The sequence below is a fragment of the Anolis sagrei genome, chromosome 1, assembly GCF_037176765.1.
Source record: "Anolis sagrei isolate rAnoSag1 chromosome 1, rAnoSag1.mat, whole genome shotgun sequence".
Lineage (NCBI taxonomy): Eukaryota > Metazoa > Chordata > Lepidosauria > Squamata > Dactyloidae > Anolis > Anolis sagrei.
Genome location: NC_090021.1, coordinates 252,905,930 through 252,928,238, shown reverse-complemented (window position 1 = coordinate 252,928,238; position 22,309 = coordinate 252,905,930). Strand labels below are relative to the sequence as shown.

At 39.8% G+C, this 22,309-nt stretch overlaps 1 protein-coding gene across 1 annotated transcript in view; it reads right to left on the bottom strand.

The window, feature by feature from the left end:
* The window catches only part of CTR9 (CTR9 homolog, Paf1/RNA polymerase II complex component), a 35,746-nt gene that overhangs the window by 11,781 nt on the left and 1,656 nt on the right, over positions 1 to 22,309 (bottom strand). The window contains exons 2-18 of the mRNA XM_067462652.1: positions 21,616 to 21,714; positions 21,108 to 21,347; positions 19,521 to 19,638; positions 18,527 to 18,616; positions 16,525 to 16,673; positions 15,866 to 15,973; positions 15,369 to 15,476; positions 15,028 to 15,264; positions 7,485 to 7,574; positions 7,267 to 7,395; positions 6,966 to 7,149; positions 6,101 to 6,189; positions 4,991 to 5,176; positions 4,401 to 4,488; positions 4,146 to 4,294; positions 2,055 to 2,171; positions 1,800 to 1,945 (exon numbers count right to left, since the gene is read on the bottom strand). Of these exons, the coding sequence (XP_067318753.1) occupies positions 1,800 to 1,945; positions 2,055 to 2,171; positions 4,146 to 4,294; positions 4,401 to 4,488; positions 4,991 to 5,176; positions 6,101 to 6,189; positions 6,966 to 7,149; positions 7,267 to 7,395; positions 7,485 to 7,574; positions 15,028 to 15,264; positions 15,369 to 15,476; positions 15,866 to 15,973; positions 16,525 to 16,673; positions 18,527 to 18,616; positions 19,521 to 19,638; positions 21,108 to 21,347; positions 21,616 to 21,714 (2,327 nt within the window). The remainder of the gene's footprint in view (positions 1 to 1,799; positions 1,946 to 2,054; positions 2,172 to 4,145; positions 4,295 to 4,400; positions 4,489 to 4,990; positions 5,177 to 6,100; positions 6,190 to 6,965; positions 7,150 to 7,266; positions 7,396 to 7,484; positions 7,575 to 15,027; positions 15,265 to 15,368; positions 15,477 to 15,865; positions 15,974 to 16,524; positions 16,674 to 18,526; positions 18,617 to 19,520; positions 19,639 to 21,107; positions 21,348 to 21,615; positions 21,715 to 22,309) is intronic.

Genomic DNA, 22,309 nt, shown 5'->3' with positions numbered 1-22,309 from the left:
GCATGCTGACAGTCCTTCTTTTGAATCAAAAGAGGTTTTCTATGTTAAACAAAATCTTGAACAATTCAGAAACAAAATATACTACATGTAATTCTATATTTAGGACTGGACAAATGTTGAGGGTCAAAAAGTCTTTTTTAATCTCACCTGTACCTTTGGGTTGCTCCCTTCCAGCCCCTCCAAAACAGAATTTGCATTCTAAATGTATTCTAAACACATCTAAGTGTCCATGGCGAAAATGCTCTGGGGAGGTGAAATTACAGCACATCCTCCAGAAAGCAACTAAGGATATCATTTCCCATTTTGGAGAATACATTTTGGGAATGTTCGGTATGGTTGAACAGGGCTTAGGGGGTTGGCCGCATCTTTGTTATACCTTGATTATGTCAATCTCACTATATTTCTGTTTTTCTCAAGTGGAAATCTCCACTACTGGGAGAAGAGGCCGGTACTTGTCACAGGAAATCCTGCTCACACCCATACCTTTTGCAAAAAGCGTTGGAATAGTATGTGAAAATAATTGGCTGTATATGTGGTGAGAGATTAAGTCAAAATAGGAGCTCACCTATTTTAAAGGAAGCTTCCAGTTCAGAAGCAATACTGGTATCTAAGAGCCAAGTACAGTTTGCACCTAGTTGACTAGTGTGGTTTCTAAAAATGTTTTGCCTGTGTACAGGATGATACTCTGAGTGTATCAGCCACCTTGTCACTCCCAGTACTTTCTAGACTCTGATGGGAACCTCCACGTTTGTTGATTTAACCACAACCAATCTGCCTAACCAATCCACCAACTGAAGATTTAGACAACAGCAATTGAAGCCAGCCATTAAAACAAGGAACTCTGCTACCTACCAACTTTATGTAAGTATTATTCAGTTCATTAACTTGGTGGGGATCATTTTTGCAATCTACTGAAATAAAACTGACTATTTGAAAGACTACATCTCTACATATAGATCACATGAGCAGAGCGATCAGCGGAGGAGGCCCTGCTCTCAGTCCCACCCCTGTCTCGAGCATGGTTAGTGGGAATGAGAGAGGCTCTTCTTCATGATCGCTCCCCGCCTCTGGAACTCTCTCCCTAAAGAATTAAAAATGGCTCTCTCCCTCCTCCTCTCCTTCAAAAAGCTCTTAAAAACTCACTTATGCATTTTAGCATATGGCGAGGAGGAGGATTAATTATTCCTTGATATATTCCTCTGCCAAATTTGTAAGCTCAAACAATTATTTTAGTCCAATTTTTAAAGAACTCACTATGTTGTAAAGTATGAAATGTATTATGTTTGTTTATTTTAACCTGTTACAATTATTATTATTATTATTATTATTATTATTATTATTCATCTAAAAGCTGTTGTATAGGCGTTTCTGTTACTCTAATGAAATTCTTATTTATTTATTTATTTATTTATTTATTTATTTATTTACAGTATTTATATATCGCTTTTCTCACCCCTGAGGGGGTCAAAGAGGTTTACAAATGCCTTACATATGTAAACCAAACCACAAATCAACACCATATAACTAAGCATAAAATAAATAAGACAATTCACTATAAGATAAGGGGAAAAGACATTTAAAACATGAAATATAAGAATTAAAACGCCTAGTAAAAACATTAAAATCACATGATACTGTTTGCTAAAACTTCCTAAAGCAAAACTTTGTTTTAAAAGATAACATTTAGCAAAAATGTTGAAAAATTTACAAAGCTGTAAAAAGTAACCAAGTGTGGTTAAACTGGATTCTGGTATTTACAACACAACAATGATTGTCAAAACAACTTATAGGGCACATACCTATGAGCCAACTCCAGTTCTTTCACAGCATTTAGTACTTCTTTCAAGTTACTTTTTTCATCTTTCAGGACAGAGGTGGCCAGCCTTTGCAGGACCAGGGCAACATTGAACATAAGAACTGTATCACTGGGAGCCACATGTCTAGCCTGAGGATTCAAATTAAGCTCTGAATTATATGGGTATGCACCAGCAACCCCTCCAACATGAGTGAGACAGTGCTATAAAACAGCCATTTTAAAAAAATCCAGTTTTTACCTTCAGCAGTGTCTGCTTGCATTCTTGTAGCTTCCCACATTTGAAGAGAGCACGGGCCAAATACAACAATACTTCGGTGTTCTGGTGTTTATAGAATTTTCTGAGGCAGTTTTCATACTATATGGATATAAACCAAGTACACACACAAGAGTTTCAAGGTTTAAGACTAAATGTAATTAAACTAAACATAAAGCTCACCTGTTTCACTGGACAATGCAACACATTTCTAAGCATGTGTATCCAAAATATGTCCTTTTGAAGTGGGATCAAATTGAATGTGAAGCTAAATACAACCTTGTAAATAAGATTAAAAAAATCTGCGAATCTCTAAATTTTCTCCTAAATTGCTAGTCTGGTGTCTTATTTAATTTAGTAGGGGTTTTATATGCGGGTTTAAGTATGCTGTTTAATGTAAATTGTCATTGTCATTGAATGTATTGTATCTTGTGTATTTTATTGCACTATTACGTGCTTTTGTAAGTCGCCCAAATCCCTTTTGGGAGATGCTGGTGGGATATAAATAAATAAATAAATAATAATAATAATAATAATAATTATTATTATTATTATTATTACTGTGAAACACAACAAGATTAGTACACAGCAAACAAGATCACTATGCTGGCTTTCGTATTTAATCACATTGGACACTTCCCAAGTGTCTAGGACGGTGTGATGTATTGGCGAATAATGAGTGCAGATCCGTGTAGGGTGGCCTTTTGCAGCTGACAGAGGGTAATTTTGTCAGCGCTGATTGTGTTTAAGTGCAGGCCAAGGTCTTTAGGCACTGCACCCAGTTTGCCGATCACCACTGGGACCACCTTTACTGGCTTGTGCAAGAGTCTTTGAATTACTACTACTACTACTACGTTTCCATGCTGGTTATGGGCATGGAAGCAACACACCCTTCTAATAACACAATATATTAATTTCTTAACAGGTTAGTAGGGAAAGGGAATTTACTTGCTGGATTTCTTTGTAATGCATGATTACCAGGCTACTAAATAAAAGGCTGCACTAAGGCATGAAGAGCTCATCTAAAAAAACCAAAAACCTCACGTCCCCTGCTGCAGTCCTGATGAATATTTTCAACCTATTATTTTGAACGGTAACAAAGTTCTCATTGACACAAACAACTCATTACCATGAAGTCTTCTTGTTCTAACCTGTGATTTACCATTGTCTGTAACATAAAATGAGTGCTGCCATTAATTCGGCACTTCTGCAAACTAAAAAGCCTCCAGTTATATTGTACATCTTGACATTTCTACTTCTTCTATGTACGGACACTGCCTACCAGTTCACTGTTGAAATTAAAAGATGTTCCTATACTAAGGGCAGAAAAGAACAGCCATATTATTGGGGAAGAAGCAAAAACAATGATGCCCACTGAACACTGGAAAATCGTGAATGCTTATCATAAAAATAATTTCTGTCCCCTTTTAAAAACAAGTATAGGATGTAACTGTCACATATAATTGCTAATCCAAGCAGAATTGCAACAAACACTGCATTGTATCCTCCTTCCCAAAAGAAGTGCTCCTATCCAGGCTTAAAGCCAGCAATTCCCTCCAATGATGGCATTCCACTACACTGTCACCAACCCACATTATCTTCTTTTTTCATCACTCTATTGTAAACTAAGTCCTCAACAGACTGCTTTTGTCCATCTTAGGTTCTGGGGTTTCTTAAATAATGTGTTGAATTTGTCAAGCCTTGGGTTTCTCTCCAACATGAAATGCTCCCCCCTCTTCTTTCCCACTAGTCTTATTTTGCTACTCTTGGGTTCCTAGTAATGCCTTGAGGAGGTGATCATAAAAGAAAAGGGCATTTCAATCTGGTTTACAGAGATGGTTACTTGCTATTTTTATGAGATACAATCAAATTAAAACTGTACTAACAGATGTGCTCTGAGGTTGGTAATGGTTAACAATTGTAGGGTTTTTTAACCTTCCCAAAATGTAGTTATTTTTAATAAAGTGGCACGATACTAACAAGGTTTTTAAAAACACCCTTGTTATGGGAAAACATTTCTTGTCTTTACATTTTCACAAGATACTTGTCTCAAATCTGTCTCTTTTGAAAGGTTACCATTTGCACAGCACTGATGTACTGCTTCTGTTCCACATATATGTGTGCCAGATTAAGCCACACATCACTGATATCTGCTGTTGCCTCTCTCACTTGGGCAAAAACATCACGAGCCTCACGGAAATATCCTTTGTGTGCCAGCACCGCTCCTAAAAAGGAGAAGCCAAAGGAGAACTTTCAGATGTGTACACTCTTTTTAAAAATTGCAGGATGCAAGAAGAAAAATCAGATGAGAAATCTGAAGACAATAATCACCTATGCCGTTAGCAGCATACAAATTCTTTGGGTCATTCCTGAGCACTTGTTTGTAGATAGCCAATGCACGATCTTGATGACGCTTTTCCTACAAACATGGTGATAGAACTCTTAGGATCTATCATGATAAACCTTTCTATTTATTATATTTTATAACCAAACATTAATAAAAAAGAGAAACAACACACGTACGCACAAACGTTGATAATTATAACCATCCAAAATACTTTGACAGGCTCAGAAATAGTTGGGAGGAAAGATGAACAAATATGAATAAAGAGGAAGAGTTGGGTCAAACATGTTTTTAAAAAACTCTTCCAAGGGACAAGTCTCTGTGCAAAGAAAACGAAGAAGAAATTCTCAAAGAAGAAAATCTTCTGACTTTTCTGAGGAGAAAAGTTCTCACTTAAGGTAAACACACAGATATTCTGTTCCCTACTGTAGCTGCTCAAATCTATTGCAAAGTCAACAGCCTGTAAGGCATCCTAAGCAGATTATTGCTAGTAAATAGGTCCATGTGGTCAAGGAAGGCCAATGTTCAATCACTGAAGTGGCCCAATGAACACCATATGAAAACAGGAAATATTCACCTTCTCCCTGTCCCTGGTGGGCTGGTGTAGAGTCTGTAACCACACATTGCCCAGAGCCAACATTGAGTAAGTGTCATTCTGAGTTGAGGGCTGTTTTAATATTCTTTCAAATTTCTTCTGTCCTGGACCCCACTCTTGTTTGGCCAGATGAAGATTTCCAATCAAGGACCAAGCGTCTGGGTGGTCCTGAAAGAGATATCCCAATATGTTAAAATCAAACCCATCTAGGCTGAATGGTTATATCTAATTCTCCTCACAGGCTTATAGAAACAAAATTAGTACAAAAGAATATTGGGTCCGCCACTGCCCATCTCCATGAAGAGATGAATGAATATGTCTAATCATTTCATGGTCTTTTTAAGTAAGATTGCATCTACACTGAAGAATTAGTGTGGTTTGACACGACTTTAACTGCCATGGTTCCATGCAAAGGAATCATAGGAGCTGTAGTTTTACAAGGTCCTTTGCCTTCTCTGCCAAATAGTGCTAGGGCCATGTCCTACAACTACAACTCACTGGATTTCATGTCATTGAGCTGTGGCTGTTGAAGTGGTGTCAAGCTGCATTAATCATACAGTATAGACATATCCTTTCTTAAAACAATACTACATCAATGTATTGTTGAAGGCTTTCATGGTCAGAATCACTGAGTTATTGTAAGTTTTTTGGGCTGTATGGCCAGAGCTCACAACCTCTGAGGATGCCTGCCATAAATGCAGGTGAAATGTCAGGAGAGAATGCTTCTGGAACATGGCCATACAGCCTGGAAAACTTGCAACAACCTAGATCAAACATTTCTCCTTCTTACCCTGCTTCCCTTATGAAGAGATAAATACAAATTTCTATTTATTTTCAACAACTCATTTTTTTTTAAAAATGTTACATATCTTCCATACAGGTCTGATTAAAACAAAAACAAATTACAGCTACAAAGAACATATCCATGCACAACCTAACAAAAGGTTATTTCCAGATGAATATGGAAGCTGAGCTACAGAATATCATTATGCTAGTATATTTAATCTAAATGTTCAAAAGCAGAAAAAAAATAAAACAGAGAGTTCATAAGCAACGATATTGCCAGTGGAAAGCAAGAAAACTCTTACTAACCTGATTGATTTGAAGTGCTTCTTTAAACCAGTCAGAAGCTTCATAAAAGTTCCCTTTATCTCTAGCCATAGCTCCTAAACGTAGATAGCCTGAACACAGAAAAACAAATTAATTCTCAAAACCCAGTTCAGGGGGAGGCGTCCAGTGGTGTCATGCTGGCGATGAACAAAAGCAGTGTTAATTGTACATTGAGTAGCTACTAATTGTTAGGTAGCTGAGCAGTGACCAAGAAAAAGCACTTGTTAGGAACAACAAAGCGATATCGGCAACTTATACACAATCCTCCAATAAATAGCACCCATGTAAATTTATGTATAGCACTGGTACAGAACAAAATGCACAATGGGAGTAATGTTCTACCCAAGAACATGGGCAAGTAATGTTTATGTTTGATGTATTCAAGTACAGACAAATGGGCCTAACATTAAAATATGATTTGTAAAATGTCCTAGTACAGATACTTTTAAAATAACTTGAAAAGAGGGTTATTCAGTGACTTATACTGACAAACTTTGACTAATCACACTCAAGGATTGGAAGAGCCATCAAGTCCAATCTCTTGCCATGCAGAATACACAGTTAAAGCATTCCCAACACATGGACCCAGTCTCTATTTAAAAACCTCAAGATAAGATTGTATAGGTTATTTGAATGCAGGAAAAATTATTTCTAATGAGTTTATGTAGTTTGGCCACAGTGCTTGACACAAAAGAAATTTTGAGTTAAAGACAGTTTGACATACATAGATTCTTTCTATACCAAGATACATGGGAGAAAATTAAGATGAAAAATTAAAAGTCTAGTAGCAGGAAGGAAAACACAGGCAGCTGTTCAAAAATCAAAGAACTGCACCAAGATTTCTTACAGTCTACGTAGTTTGGATGTTCTCTCAGGATGTTTTTGTATAATTTTTCCGCTTCATGGAATTCACACATTGCTTCATACAATCTTGCAAGGTTGTAGGAAGTAGTCACTGAAATGGCGTTATAGTAATGCTCATCATGTTCTGCTTCTGCTTTAGCACGATCCAGAGATGCCAAGAAGTATTTCTAGGAACAAAAATGGGGAAAGGAACAAAAGAACACAAAAGTTTAAAAAAAAAGACACAAAGAACAATTCTAAATATGTTGCAAAACAGTAAGTAGTGATAATAATGGGTTTTAGACCTTTGCTTCTCCTAAGTTCCCAAGCCTGAAGTGAAGCGCACCCACATTGTTCAAAATCTCTGGAGGGACATCAGCCTGTACTTTTTCCTGAAGGATTCGTGTGGCTGTACCATAAGCTGAAAGTGCACCCTGTGAAATAAAAAGATGGCAGACAGAGGTTAAATAGGAGGCATAACTGTTCAGCTTTAAACAATGTAATTTATACATCTATTGCATACCTGTATATCTGTCTGCTCTAAGATTTGTGCCAGTTCAATCCAGGCTTCGACATCATCTGGGTATTGTTCTGTCACCTTCTTCAAATGACCCTGTAAAATACAAGTATTATTTATGCATAAACACACTGCCAATATACACAAAACAATAATGTTACAACCCACTTTTCAATACAAGTACTACCACATTAAACAGGAGTCAGAGGCATTTTCAAAAAGCAAAAAAATAAAACGCCAAATAGGCAGGCATGTAACTACCACCATTAAACCTAGATAAATATGACCAATTAACATTATGTAACATGATTTTTGTTTATGGGTTATAAATGTCATTTCCTAATTGGTTCTATCATAGAAACATGGGAAAAGTTTATTAAACTGCAAAACCTTTGTTTTTGCAGGACACTCTGCAGCACATTTTGCTATAGTTATTCAATTAATATCTTACAGAGTCTCAACCAATTCAACATAGTTTGTGGCAGCCACAAAAATGAAGTTTCTGGAGTATAACAACTTTTAAAGTAAGTAACACACAATTAAATAGGAAATAACACTTTCAAACCAGAAACAGATTTTTTTTGCAAATTTTGTTATATAGTGTTATTAGGCATCAAAATTAACAAAATTGGCAAAAACTCAGGGTTTAAATTTTAATCATATGGTTTTCTGAGTGGAGAAGGTTAGAAACTCAAAACATTAATAATAATACAAACCATCATACAAATTTACATTCAGAAAATAAGCAATCTACACAGAGTCTGGCATTTCCTAGCAAATGGAGAGAAAGCATGCAATGTTCTCATTGCCAAAAAAGACAGCATTCCTTAAGTCTTTTTTCCTCAACATTTTACATTACAATTTTTAACAGTAAAAACACACACAAGCAGAAAAGCAACAATAGTTATGAATAAATAAACACAGACATACTTAGACAACAATTGCCTAACAAACATACATCTCTACCTATAACTCTAGAACTACCAACGTATACATAAATTAGTTCTAAAAGTGGATTTCCAGCTTCTCTTTTGTTGAGCCTTCTATACATTTAATATTTTTTCTTCCACTTTATATCCAGTGAATTGTTTATTTCTGCTTGTATAAATAAAGGTTGCTTACCTGTAACCGTATTTCTTCGAGTGTCTATCCGTGAAATTCACACCTATGGGTTCTCCTGTGCGCATGCGCAGCAATCCGGAACTTCTAGAATTTTAATGAATTTTTAAATGATTATTTAGAGAATAAGGACAGGCCCCGCCCACTCTCCGCCCCCCCGGTATATCAGCCCCCGCGGGCGTCCCAGAGGTAGTTCCCCTAGCGCCAAATAGAAGTTAAATGGAGGCATGACAGAGGGGAGGATGGGCGGGTTGTGTGAATTTCACGGATAGACACTCGAAGAAATACGGTTACAGGTAAGCAACCTTTATTTTTTCTTCGTGTCTTCCGTGAAATGCACACCTATGGGTGAATAGCAAGCTACTGACCTGGAGGTGGGTCATGCCACACAGGAAAACAGTACAGCTCTGCCGAAGGCTGCATCTTTTTTGGCCAACACATCCAGTTTGTAGTGTGATGCAAACGTGGACGGTGTGGACCATGTTGCCGCTCTACAGATCTGATCAAGTGGAACTCCACGCAAAAAGGCTTGAGAGGTGGAGAGTGATCTGGTTGAGTGTGCCACCACATGAGATGGTGGCTGCTTTCCTGCCAATTGGTAGGCTAGTTTGATCGTTGAAACGATCCAAGAGGCTATACCCTGGGAAGAGACAGGGTGCCCCATCATGTCTTTCCTGTATTTTAAAAAGAGCCTCGGGGATTTCCTATGAGGGGATGTCCTATGCAAATAGAATGAAATGGCCCTCTTGACATCCAGAGAATGGAGGGCCACTTCTAGTGGAGAGGAAGGATTCGGGAAGAATGCTGGTAATATGATGTCTTGAGACATGTGGAAGTGAGAGACTACCTTAGTCAAGAAAGTGACATCGGTACGAAGGACAACCTTGTCATCGTGGAACCTCACGTACGGTGGGTCCGATCTGAGGGCCGTGAGTTCACTGGCTCTTTTGGCCGAGGTGATGGCCACCAGGAATGCTGTTTTCCAAGAGAGGTGAGATATGTCATTGGAGGCCATGGGCTCAAAGGGCGGCTTTGATAGCTGGGATAGTACCAGCTCTAGGCTCCATTGAGGGGGAGGGGGGGCGACAGGCGGGTGGATATTTTTGTATCCTTTCAAAAACAATTGAACCAAATGATCTTGAAAAAGGGACGGCAAGCCACATTTTCTTCTAAAGGATGATATAGCAGCTAGGTAGCACTTAACTGAAGAGAGGGAAAAACCTTTATTGGAAAGGTGGACTAGGAAGTCCAACACTATGGAGACGGGGGCTGTAGAAGGGTTGTGTCCAACTGATTTTGTGTATGTAGTGAATAATGACCACTTATAAGCATAAGATTTTGTGGTGGATGGTTTATGAGCGGCGAGGAGTATGCGTGATACTTCCTCTGATAGATTTATTGTGGTCTGATCCTCCATGCCGTTAAGCGGAGGGAGGGGAGGTCTGGGTGGAGAACGAGCCCGTTCTCCACCGTGAGGAGGTCTGGGAAGGGGTCCAGATGGAAGTATTCCCTGTTGGAAATTTGGAGGAGTGTGGCAAACCAATGTTGGCGTGGCCACCAAGGGGCGATCAGGACGCAATCCGATTTGTCCTGAATTATCTTGGCTATGACTGGGGATAGGAGAGGGAGGGGTGGAAACATGTAGATGAGGTTCATTGTCCACCGGAAGAGGAATGCGTCCCCGAGACAACCTGGGGATGCGTGAGGGGGGAGTCTTGCACAGTATGTTGGGCATTGGGTGTTCACTGGGGATGCGAATAGATCTATTGTGGGCATCCCCCATTTGTGTGTGATGGTTTGGAATTGGGACTTGTGGAGATGCCATTCGTGGTTGTTCTTTGATGTTCTGCTTAGAGAGTCTGCCAATGTGTTGTCTTGGCCTGGTAGGTGGATGGCCGAGAGGAGGATGTTTTTCTGAATGCACCAGTCCCAGATGCGAGTTGAGATTGATGTCAGTATTTGGGAACGAGTTCCCCCTTGTTTGTTGATGTAATATTTGACTGCGGTATTGTCTGTTACTACTTGGACTATATGGTTGGAGGTGATACGGGCGAAGGCTCGAAGGGCCTTCTCCACCGCCATCATTTCCAGTGCATTTATGTGAAGGCGGCGCTCCTGAGGGAGCCAGTGACCGCTGACTTTGAATCCTTTGAGATGTGCTCCCCAGCCTGAGTTGGAAGCGTCCGTTGTCAGGGACATGGACGGGTGTGGTTGTATGAATGGCATGCCTAGGCGAACATTGAGTGCTCTTGTCCACCATGTGAGGGAGTGTAGCACCGTGTGTGGGGGGTAGAGGATCCGAGACTGTGGATCGCGGAGGGGGTCGAAAGTTCTGATGAACCAGTTCTGCAGCGGCCTCATCCGAAGCCGGGCAAAGGGGGTTACACTGGTGGTAGATGCCATATGGCCAAGTATAGATTGGATAGCCCAAGCTGAGGCTTGTTGTGCTTGGATGAGTGAAAGAATAGCTTGTTGAAGATTCAAAAAGCGGTCCTCTGGGAGGAAGGCTCTTTGGAGTGTGGAGTCTATGATGGCTCCTATAAATTGGATGCGTTGAGTTGGTTGAAGATGAGATTTTTCGTGGTTCACCACTAGGCCGAGATCCTGCAAAAGAGATAAGGTGTAATGAATATCTGTACATAATTGAGACTTTGAAGTCGAGGCCAACATCCAGTCATCCAGGTACGGAAAAACTGTTATGCCTTGTTGGCGGAGGTGTGCGGCTACGACCGCCATGCATTTTGTAAACACCCTGGGGGCGGTAGACAAACCAAAGGGTAGAGAATTAAACGAAAAATGGTAATTTTGGACCGTGAAGGTAAGAAACCTTCGGTGGGAGTGCCTGATTGAGATGTGGAAGTATGCATCTCGTAGGTCAATCGTTGCTAACCATGCCCCTTCGGGAATGAAGGGAAGGATGTTGGGAAGAGTGACCATGCGAAATTTGCGTGGGGTGATAAAGGTGTTGAGTTTGCGGAGGTCCAAAATGGGCCGTAGTCCGCCATCTTTTTTGTCTATGAGAAAATAACGAGAATAAAAACATGTGATAGATGTGTGTGAAGGTATGGAGGAGATTGCTCCTTTAATGAGCAGGGAGTGAACCTCGTCCCATATGGTCTGGGAGGGTTGTGTAATGATAACTTTCCCAACAGGTGGGTAGTTTTTAAACTCAATTGCATAACCCCTATCGATTATATCGAGGACCCAAGTGTCCGTGGTTATGGATTGCCACTGTGGGAGGAAGGAATGTAGTCTATTGAGGTAAGTGAGTTGTTGGGTTGGGGGAGGGGGGGTGAGTATACTAAAAACGTCTTTTGTTGTTGTTTGGGGGTCTGGTACCACGGTACTGACCTCTTGAGGGAAGTGGGGGGCGTCTCGTGGCTGCAGTGGGCGCATATGGTCGCTGTCGTCCTCTGTAGAATGAGGTGTTGTAAGGCTTGTTGTAATAGTGGGGGCGAAAATAGTAGGAGCCCCAGCGCTGCCGTTGGTAAGTGTACGGTTGTTGGTCATATTTGTACACTGTTTGCTTCATCTCATGAGAGTGTTTAAGCTGTGAATCAGTCTCAGGGTTAAATAGACCTGCCTCATCCATAGGGAGATTCTCAATAAGAGAACGTTGAGATTGAGAGAGGATAGCAGCTCTAAGCCACGCATGACGGCGAAGGGCTACTGATCCTGCAATTAGTTTTCCAGAATTGTCAGCAGTGTTTCTTGCAAGGTCTTTTTGCAGTTTGGCTAAGAGAAGGGCTTCTTGTTGATAAGCCTTAGCCATTGGTTGCTCAGCTGGTGGTAAGAGTTCTAGGTAGGGGGATATCTTGTTCCAGAGTAAAGTCTGGTAAACACTCATGTAAACCCCATAATGGGCCATGCGTGCGAAAAGGCATGCTGAAGAATAGAATTTTTTGGCCATAGTATCTAGCTTTCTCCCTTCTTTGTCAGAGGGAGATGCTTGGTTTGTTTGGATAGGTTTTGGTTGAGCATCGGTCACCACAGAGTTTGCCTTAGGCATCTTAGCGAGCCATGAGGCTGTGGAAAGATCAATACGGTATAAATTTTCTGCTCTTTTAGGGGTTGCTGGAACCAAGGCTGGGGCAACTCCTGTATTTTTTAGGATTTTCAAGAGAAATGGAAGTGTGGGTAACACAGTAGATGTAGGCGTTTGTTGTTCAGTGGATGTAAAGCATGGATCTGATACAGTATCTGAAGGTTCAGGAGTGGTAAGGTTTAAGGCTTTGGCAAGTCTTATTAACAGAGCTGAGAAATTTTTAAAATCTTCCAAATGTTGAGGAGATGGGTCAGGGTCTGGTTGGGGGTCTTGAATGACTGGTGTGTCACTCGTGGCCTCCAAATCGACTGTATCTGTATCAATTTGGTGGGTCATAGTAGGTTCTAAATTAAGGGACTGGGGATCCATGTCTCCCTGGGGGTCTGGAGGACGAGAGAGTGTAGCGGAAGGAGGTTCGCGGGGGGGTTGGGGAAAATTTGGATCAGAGTAATGAAGAGGGTGCATCCCCTTGAATGAATCAGGGGGGGGGGGGTGGGTAGTAGAAAGGATAAACCGGGAAGGGAGGAGGGTACATATGGTAAGGGTATTCCTGGTATCCATAAGGCTGCTGGTGGGAAGGAGGCACTGTGCGCGTCCTTTTGGGAGGGGGAAGAGAAGGAGTTGAGGGTTGGCGTGGAACCGGGGATGGAGAGCGGCGGCGGCGTCCGCTGGGGTGCGTTGAGGCGCTGGGCCGAGCCGAGGAAGGTGACTCCTCCGGTTCCGGGGAATGGGGAGGGCTGAGCGAAGGAGGAGGTGAGTTTTGAGAGGGTGGGAGAGGCGGGGGGGAAAGGGAGGCGTCTGGAGGAGGCTGCGGTTCCAGCTCCATGTGTGGAGCCAAGAGCTCGAGAGGAGGGAGATGGGAGGGGTCTTCCATGTGGAGGAGGGAGGGGAGCGGTTCCTGCAGCTGCAATGTGGAACCGGGGAGAAAAGGCACAGACTGCAATACAGGGGGACTCAAGGGCTGTGTGCCAGTGAGTTGCCGTCCCTTTTTTTGTTTGTTCAATTTCTCTTTTGTTTTTGAAGACCTCGTGGTCTGTTTAGTTGTTTTTGATTTCTTTTTCTGCGGCTCCACAGTGGGAGAGTCCGCTTGTTCTCCATCCCGCCTATCCCCAACGCGTGGGGAGGGAGGCTGGGAGGTAGCTTGAACAGGGGAGGATTGGGAGGGAGCGGGAGGAGCTTGCGGGGCCAAGGCCCGCTCATACAAAAGAGCTTTTAACCTGGCATCTCTGCCTTTACGAGCTCTGGCTGTGAAGCCAAGGCAAATCTCGCAAGTCTGGAGATTGTGAGTCTCTCCCAGACAAAGGAGGCATTTAGAATGTTTGTCTGCCTCGGGGAGGTTGGTCCCGCAGGAGGAACAATTCTTAAAACAGAGGGAAGACATCTAGCCTGATTAGAATGGTCGTCAGCCGGTCCGTGGTCAGGGGAAGGAGAGGTCTGGTAGTCGAGGGAGAGTCCTGGTCAAAAGCCAATAGAGTCCAAAAAGAGAGGAGAAGTCCTGACGATGCTGCCTGTTTGGCGCGGAAAAAGGAACTACCTCTGGGACGCCCGCGGGGGCTGATATACCGGGGGGGCGGAGAGTGGGCGGGGCCTGTCCTTATTCTCTAAATAATCATTTAAAAATTCATTAAAATTCTAGAAGTTCCGGATTGCTGCGCATGCGCACAGGAGAACCCATAGGTGTGCATTTCACGGAAGACACGAAGAAAAAACAGTTTTTACAAGTGAGTATTTTAACATTTGATGTCTCCAAACCTATACATAGTTTTTCCTTTTCCCTCAGATATATATTGATAAAATGGTTTCCATTCTTCTAAGAATGTGTCCAATGACTGATCCTTCAACAACATTGTTCATTTGTCTGTTTCTGTTTGTGTGTGCATATCAGGAGCAACTTGAGAAACTGCAAGTCGCTTCTGCTGTGAGACAATTGGCCGTCTGCAAGGAAATTGCCCAGGGGATCCCTGGATGTTTGATGTTTTACCATCCTTGTGGAAGGCTTCTCTCATGTCCCTGCATGGGGAGCTGGAGCTGACAGAGGGAGCTCAACTTGCTCTCCCTGGATTCCAACTGCTGGCACAAGGGTTTAACCCAATGCGCCACTGGGGGTTCCGCCTGTTTCTATTAATTCCCAGATCTTCACAGTTCAGTCTTCCATCATTCCATAGTTTGCCTTAAGTCTAACAGTTCACTTATACACAAAATTTAACTATAGCCATTTGAAACATTATAAAAATTAAAAAACCGTCTGATCTATCTAGTAGAAACATTACATTACAGCCATATATTTGTCTATTTAAAACTGAATTGAAGCATGATGGAACTTGCTCCCAAGCAAACAGTGAAAATATTGTAGCTGAAGTTTAAAGAGTGTGTTGATGATCATACCTTTGCAATATCTCTTTTATCTTGATCTTCTGAAGCAGCATAGAGGGATCCAAGAATTTTCATGGTCTCATAATTGTTTGGATAGGCTTTCAAAACTTTTTCAAAACATTGTGATGCATTCTCTTTATCTCCTCGGTAAATGTACATTTGACCCAGTCCAAAAAATGGTAACACAAATGAAGAGGAAGCAAACTGTGTAGCCTGATAATAGTACTGAAAAGCTTGATCGTAATCTTCCTAATACAGCAAAAAGAGGGGAGAAGATTAAATTTCTATATGCAATGTATACGTTATTTCAAAAATCAGAATGCAAAGTATAAAGAGGAGTTTTCAAAATGTACCTGAACATGAAAAGACCTGGCTAACTGGTAGCAGCTCTCTGCCTGCATTGCTTCAACCTCGGTATTATGGAAAGCATGAAGAGCCAAATGCTGGACCTTACCATAATCCTGTATTGTAGAAAATAAAGTTAATTTAAAAGTTTTCAAAGCTATGTTTTGAAATACTTAGTATTAGAAACTTAATTTCAAACTGATTAAAATAGAACTCATTCAAACATGTTATTCTATATAGAAAAAAGACACACAGGAAATGAAGCTATAATACACAGCTAAAATATCAACTACTTCCAAGGCAACACATTTAAAAAGCGCATGCCAACACTTAATTCTTTGTGTTTTTAATTAAAAGATGATACACACATTTTAATAGATAGATGATAGATAGATAGATAGATAGATAATGAAGACATACATACAACAGATAGATTAACCTTAATTATTAAACTATCTGAAGAGTTTTCAACTAACATCATTCTGATACTTTGCAAATGCCTTACCTTTTTGAAAAAGAAGTGATTAGCCAAATGGTTTAGCACCATTGGATTACTAGGATCAATCGTGTATGCCCTAGAGAGCAACTGGACACCGTTTTTGATAGAATCAGCCTGAAAACAACATTAATACAAGTTGGTTTATTATTTCAATTGGTATTATCTTTCTGTCTTTTCTTTTTTACATTTCTAGAGCAATTCTTTTATAACCTTTTAAGAATAATATCACCTTGAAAACATCCAATCTCAGTCTCCCGTGTAAGTTGATCTATTATTTTGATAATAAATCCACTTGGTAGCCTCATGTACTTCTGCTTGATCACTTCAGCTCCAAGAACCAAAAGGTCCTTGTGCCATCTCATCCCACCACCAATATGCCCATGGGTAGAATCAGCCATACTGAGTAACTACAATGGGAAGGTATACACAACTAATCATGTGCTGAATGGGAATATGGTATTACCAGGCTCAGTACTAAAGAAACCTATTAGGGGTTATATTACTTCAAGATCAAAGAAATGTAAATATGAATTTGCTAAACTGGAAAATGTGAGGCTTTCATTTCTAATTGGTCTTATTTTCATGACTGCAGAAAAGATGAGACTTCTGATTAGACTCTCAATTAAACATAGTATTCTGATGTTACCATTTTAGGTAAAGCCTACCTCTTTATTATTTAGTTCCAGAACAGCCAGTCCAACTAAAGCTCCCACACATTTGGAGTTGAGTTCCAGGGCCCTGCTGAATGCCAGCCGAGCTTTTTCCAGCTTGCTCAGCTTTACAAAGCAGTGGCCCATGCCCAACCGAACCTCAGCTAGAAAGGAAAAAAGACAAGCAAATTCAAGATTTAGATTTCTTACAATTTACACCCCTATCTCCATTCAAGGAATGTAGATCTAGAATACTGATCAATACTATGTGCTTTGTAAAAGCTTTAGATTTCTAACAATCTCTCTAGTACTTAACTGTTTCCCCTAGATGCTGAATACATTTTTGCCATATTCAACAATGGATCTATCAGTGTTTTCAAAATACAAGTTACAAAAAATGAGCTGCAGGAGGGGAGGTTATTATGTTACTCTGCACTAAAACTTCTGTCAGCAGATATCAAACAGCCCGCTGTTTGAGAGAGCACGTCATACTTTTTTAACTGGATGATAATATTTTAAAGACTGAATTAAACAGTCATAAATTTACAAATCATTGCTACCACTCTGTGTTTAATCTGTTTACCTTCTATTTTTGGAATATGTTGCTTCATTTCTCCATAATGTTGTGATGACTGGGAGTTATAAACAATAAAATGAGACTGGAAATTCTAATTTAAATGATGGATTGGAACCGCTAGCAAAATTGTCTGTGCTTGGCCTTGAAAATGAGCATCAGGGTTTGTAAAATACATCTCAAAACATCTAGAAGCCACAGCATTCATCCTCAGCCTGGATTAATATTGAACCCAGAGAATCATTCCTAGCGGCCACTTACACTGTAGGATGACTGTATGGTTCAATGCAATAAAATACTGTCAAGTCTCAATGCTATAGAACAGGCATGGGCAAACTTTGGCCCTCCGGGTGTTTTGAACTTCAAATCCCAAAATTCCTAACAGCCTACCAGCTGTTAGGAATTGTGAAAGTTGAAGTTCAAAGCACCTGGAGGGCGGAAGTTTGTCCATGCCTGCTATAGAATCAAACAGTTCGTAAACAGATATAGACTTATGCTCAGTGGGGTTAATGAGCATTTATTTTTCCCTTGTCTTCAGTCATCACTTCAAGGCAGCTATCGGCCGAGTTGTCTTGAAGTAACTCATACTTGTTTCTGCAAAAAAGGTCAGATATAGAATCCTCCTTTGGAGAAACATCTCCATTCTTTAGCAATTTGATTGCTTTACCATTCTGTTTGCCTGGGGGAGGACGTTCTCTCTTCCTTTTTCCCATTACAAATTAAAAGAGAGAGAACCAATAAGCCCCGTCAGTGATTAAAAACTGCAACCAAAATATGAGTAAAATAAGGGGACCAATTTGGCATGAAAACATACATTTCTCCTTTAACTTTAAAAAATATAGTTTTTCAACATCAAAAGTGGAGTTTTGGTCACACTTGTATTTTCCCCAAGGGGTCATTTTTAGTAGTTGTTGTGGTTATAAGAGTAGTCCTCTTGAGTAGTCCTCTTGAGCTAGCAAGGGTAGAAAATTGCCTATTCCTGGCTTAGAAAAGTTTAGCCTGATCCAACAAGGCTCTTTTATTTTATGTCCCAAGTTCAATTCATTACATGTCCAATGAGAAAGGGTCACAAATAAAAGGTTGAGAAAGACTGCAACACGGAGACCTACTGCCAAAGGTTACAGGTCTGGTCGACTGAAGCAAGTTCACGTATTAGCTTTGTGCTTTGTTTCACAAATCAGTGTATTTCCAAAGTTTGCACTCTTTTTATCAGCAGATATTGATCCAACATCCTATTCTGGCTTAACTGGGGCTACACTTAAAATGTTCTTTCTTGTTGTCGCTTTCGAAGAACTGATACAGAAAAGGCTGTCACTATTAAGTGTGAAAAGAGGCACAGCAAACCATACTGCTATTTAGCCTGCCTGAAGTGAAGGGCAGGATGTGGTGTCAATGAAACAAGAAGTGACTTCTAATTGCAAAAGGAGCTTTTATGCTTCTCACCTGGGCAGCCTGGGTTGGTTCGCAGTGCTTTTTTGTAGTACGCAAGGGCACCTCTGTAATCTTTTTTGTTGAATGAAATGCATGCCTTACCTATTTGGGGAAGCAATAGTTGATAAATACCTACTTTAATTTCACAACAAACATCAAATTAACACCAGATAACCTTTTTCACATGTTGCAAGCATACTGAATGCTGCAAAATAATTTATTTATCAATCAATTGATTGATAGACAGATTTTTTAACACTTCTCAAACAGTAAGTAAACTTAATGTAACGAGTAGCAATATTTGGACCTTTATTTGGAATGCAGTTTTCAACTTTAATGGCTATCAAATTCAAATTTCATGGTATAAGACTCAAGTAAAAATACCAAAAACTAGGGGATCACATATCTATATGAAATTTAATACAAAATGTAGATATGAATTGCTCCCTATAAGTTATTTTGTCTAATAAAGGGACAGGAACTGCATATGTCTCTAGACATTGCATTTCAGTATTCCTCGCAATTATTTAAGCTGACTAGGACAGCTAGGAGCTGCAATCTAATATTTTGAGGGCCACACAATTCCCACCCTTGCTCTACAACAGGTCTGCACAACCAGTGGCCATCTAGCTGTTTTGAGCTCTGAGAATTCCTGGCCATTGGACAAGCTGGCTAGGACTTCTTGGAGTTGAAGGCCCAAACACCTGGAGGGCCGTAGGTTCTGCAGGTCTGCCCTACAAAGAGCATCTTTACTTCCCTCCTGTATTTTCCTGTATAATCACAGAGAGTATTAGAAAGGGGAATGATTTCCAGATTCTCTATCTATATGAGCAGTGGGGAAAATATAACTTAGAAAAGATACAAAACAAAGTCATTAAAAAAAACAAGAATTTGGAATTATCATTTCTCCCAAACTGTTTCTAAGTACTGTATCATTGTCTAAGGTATTCACAGATGTACTCTGGAGAAATCAGCATACAGGCCTCATATTTCACAAAAGTCTCACCAAGAAGAGCTGGAATATTATTTGGAGACTGGTTAAGCACAAAATGAAACTGTGCATCAGCTTGGTCCATTTTATCACCCTCCAAAAGGCAGAAACAAGCCCTTCCCAATAAATGGTTCTAGAAAAGGAAGAAACAAGAAATGGGTTTTCTTAAATATTTTCACCAATTTTATATTACCCAATTCCACTGATCAATTTTATATCAATTTATATCAATTTTATATTACCCAATTCCACTGATTACTTACAATGACAGAGTTACAGACTCTCACAACAATAATTCCTGTATATTTATCTTCTCTTTGTCTACAAACTTCTCACAGAACTTCTGCTGTTCACAGAGCAACTTCTGCTTCCAAGCATGATTCATTTTTCCTCACAATGGAGTACTCTTGTACTTTACATCTGGCTCTCCTTCTCTCTTATAACAGGAGTGTACAAAGCTGCCTATAAGTTAGACTATTGGTGCATCCAACTGAGAAATGCCCATGGAAATAGGCAGTAACAATCCAAGTTTTCAGACAGGAGTCTATTCAGTCAGTCAGTCAGTCACTTTATTTATATCCCATCTTTTCCCCAAAAGAAGAATTCAAGGTGACTAAAAGAGGTCCACACAGGCTGAAATGTTTCTTTCAAATATCAATGCACCATCATATTTTTTTCCAAAAGAGGAGAATAAAACATATGATTTTAAATCTAGCAGGTTACTGATGAGTGCTCTTCATTATTTTTTATTAATTTGAAACATTTAAAAATAAGGAAATGGTCCTAAATCTACCACTCATTCAGTGATCATCCACTGCTCACTGCATCAGAGTTTTTTTTAAGAAAGAAAATGGTACTAGTCATTATGTTATTGGCAATCAAAAGGATTGCCATTTACACCCAAAACTAACATGTTACAGGTGACACCATTATTTGCAATGTGCTACTTTGAAGCTCTGAATCTACCTAGACATCCCAGAGACTGAACATGTGGTCTCTTGGATGCATAGCACTTGAGTTACTGCTATAACTGAAACACTGCCCTTCTCTTCAAACACCTCTTTTTACTTGGCCTTCTAAGCAATAGATCCTCCCACTCTTTGTCTTCTTGGCTTGTCAAACATCTCTTGTCTTTGATTAGATGTTAAGCCAGTAAGACAAAGCATTTTTGATTTTCAATTTAGCATAGTTTAGCACTGAATGGTTTTATAGGCTCTCTTCTGAAGAAGTAGTGCTATTACATATCCTTGATTTGTAGGTAAGCTCCAAAGGCACTAATAAACTTATTTTAAGTGATATTGTTGTTATGTGCCTTCAAGTCAGTCTGAATGTATGATGATCCTCTCATGAGGTTTTGCTGACAAACTTTGTTCAGAGGGGATGTGCTGAGGCCTTCCTCTGAGGCTGAATGTAACTTGCCCAATTGAGTTTCAATGACTTAGCACCTTATGAACCTGAGAGAAAAAACATTTTAAATGAAATCACATTAAACTAACTATATGTAAAATACAGCCATCAATACCCCAACTACATAATGGGTGAAACAAAGGTGTAAAACATATTTACTGAGGATATTTTCAAGATGATATCATCTGTTCTTACCTGATCATACATAATGATTTTATCAGCCATAGTGTACAGCAGTGTGGCCTGTGTAATAAGCTCTTTCTTGTTGTCTTTATTCTTTTCTTTGCGAGCCTGCTGAACATAGTAGGCTGCTAAAGTGTCTAAGCAAGTCATCTGATCTTTTTCATGATCTCTATAATCGAGGTTTCCATCTATTCGAGCAGCTTCCAATAGTTTCACAAAGTCTTCTGTTTTGCCTTGCTTGTAATATTCCAACTAGAAAGGAGGAAAAGAAAAACTGTTCTTTAATTCCAACACTGCTATACTATGAAGTAGTTCACCAGCTTGTTTTTTAAATAAAATGTTGCGTAAAACAGACACTGATTTGATTATTTAGTTTCAAGAGAATTACCATCAAATCAGTATTTTTTAAACTCTGTGGTTATAAAAGCACACATTTACAGCAACATTTTTTAAAAGAAAAGCATCACAGACAATAACATTTATTCAGTGTATGAATACAACAAACTGGCTAGATACCAACCGCTAGAGCAATCCATATGTGCAGTTGAGTGTGTTCCTGTTTAAGAATACTTATAACTTCATCCCCCTCCGGCAACTGATCAAAGTCAAGTTCAATGACCTAAAAATAAGGAAAATAAAAACAGTGTAAATATTAATAGCCCAATGTAAATGAACTTTATAATAATACAAAATCATGGATTTAACTTTAAGAATTCAGTCATACATCACTGTAGCTCAGTTTTAAGTGTGTACTTTGACAAATGCTTGTACAATGAATGTTTGTAGTCTTATAACTCAAAAAGATCATGCAAAACAACTTTCTTCACAGAACAAAGATGAAAAATATTGTTTTGTTTGTAGTGCCCTGATAAAATATAAAGAATTAGCACAACTGCCACCTTTTCTGAATGCATGTTTGAATGTTTCCTAACAAATCTAAAATAGATACAGGACTTTAAGCACAGAAATCAGGAGTGGCTCTTAAGCACATATCTTTTGCAGTCTCCAACTCCCAGTAAGAAACAAGTGGCAAAAAGATCTATCAACATCACGGTGTCCTCTCATATAATATATGAGAGGACACCGTGAAATATGTGTGCTATTGAGGGCAAATAATTAAAATCCACTCACTTACTTTTTTCAGTCAGACACTTCATAAGATTCCTTCCACAACCCCATTTCCATGGAGCTGGTAAGGAGAATGGCAGAAGTCA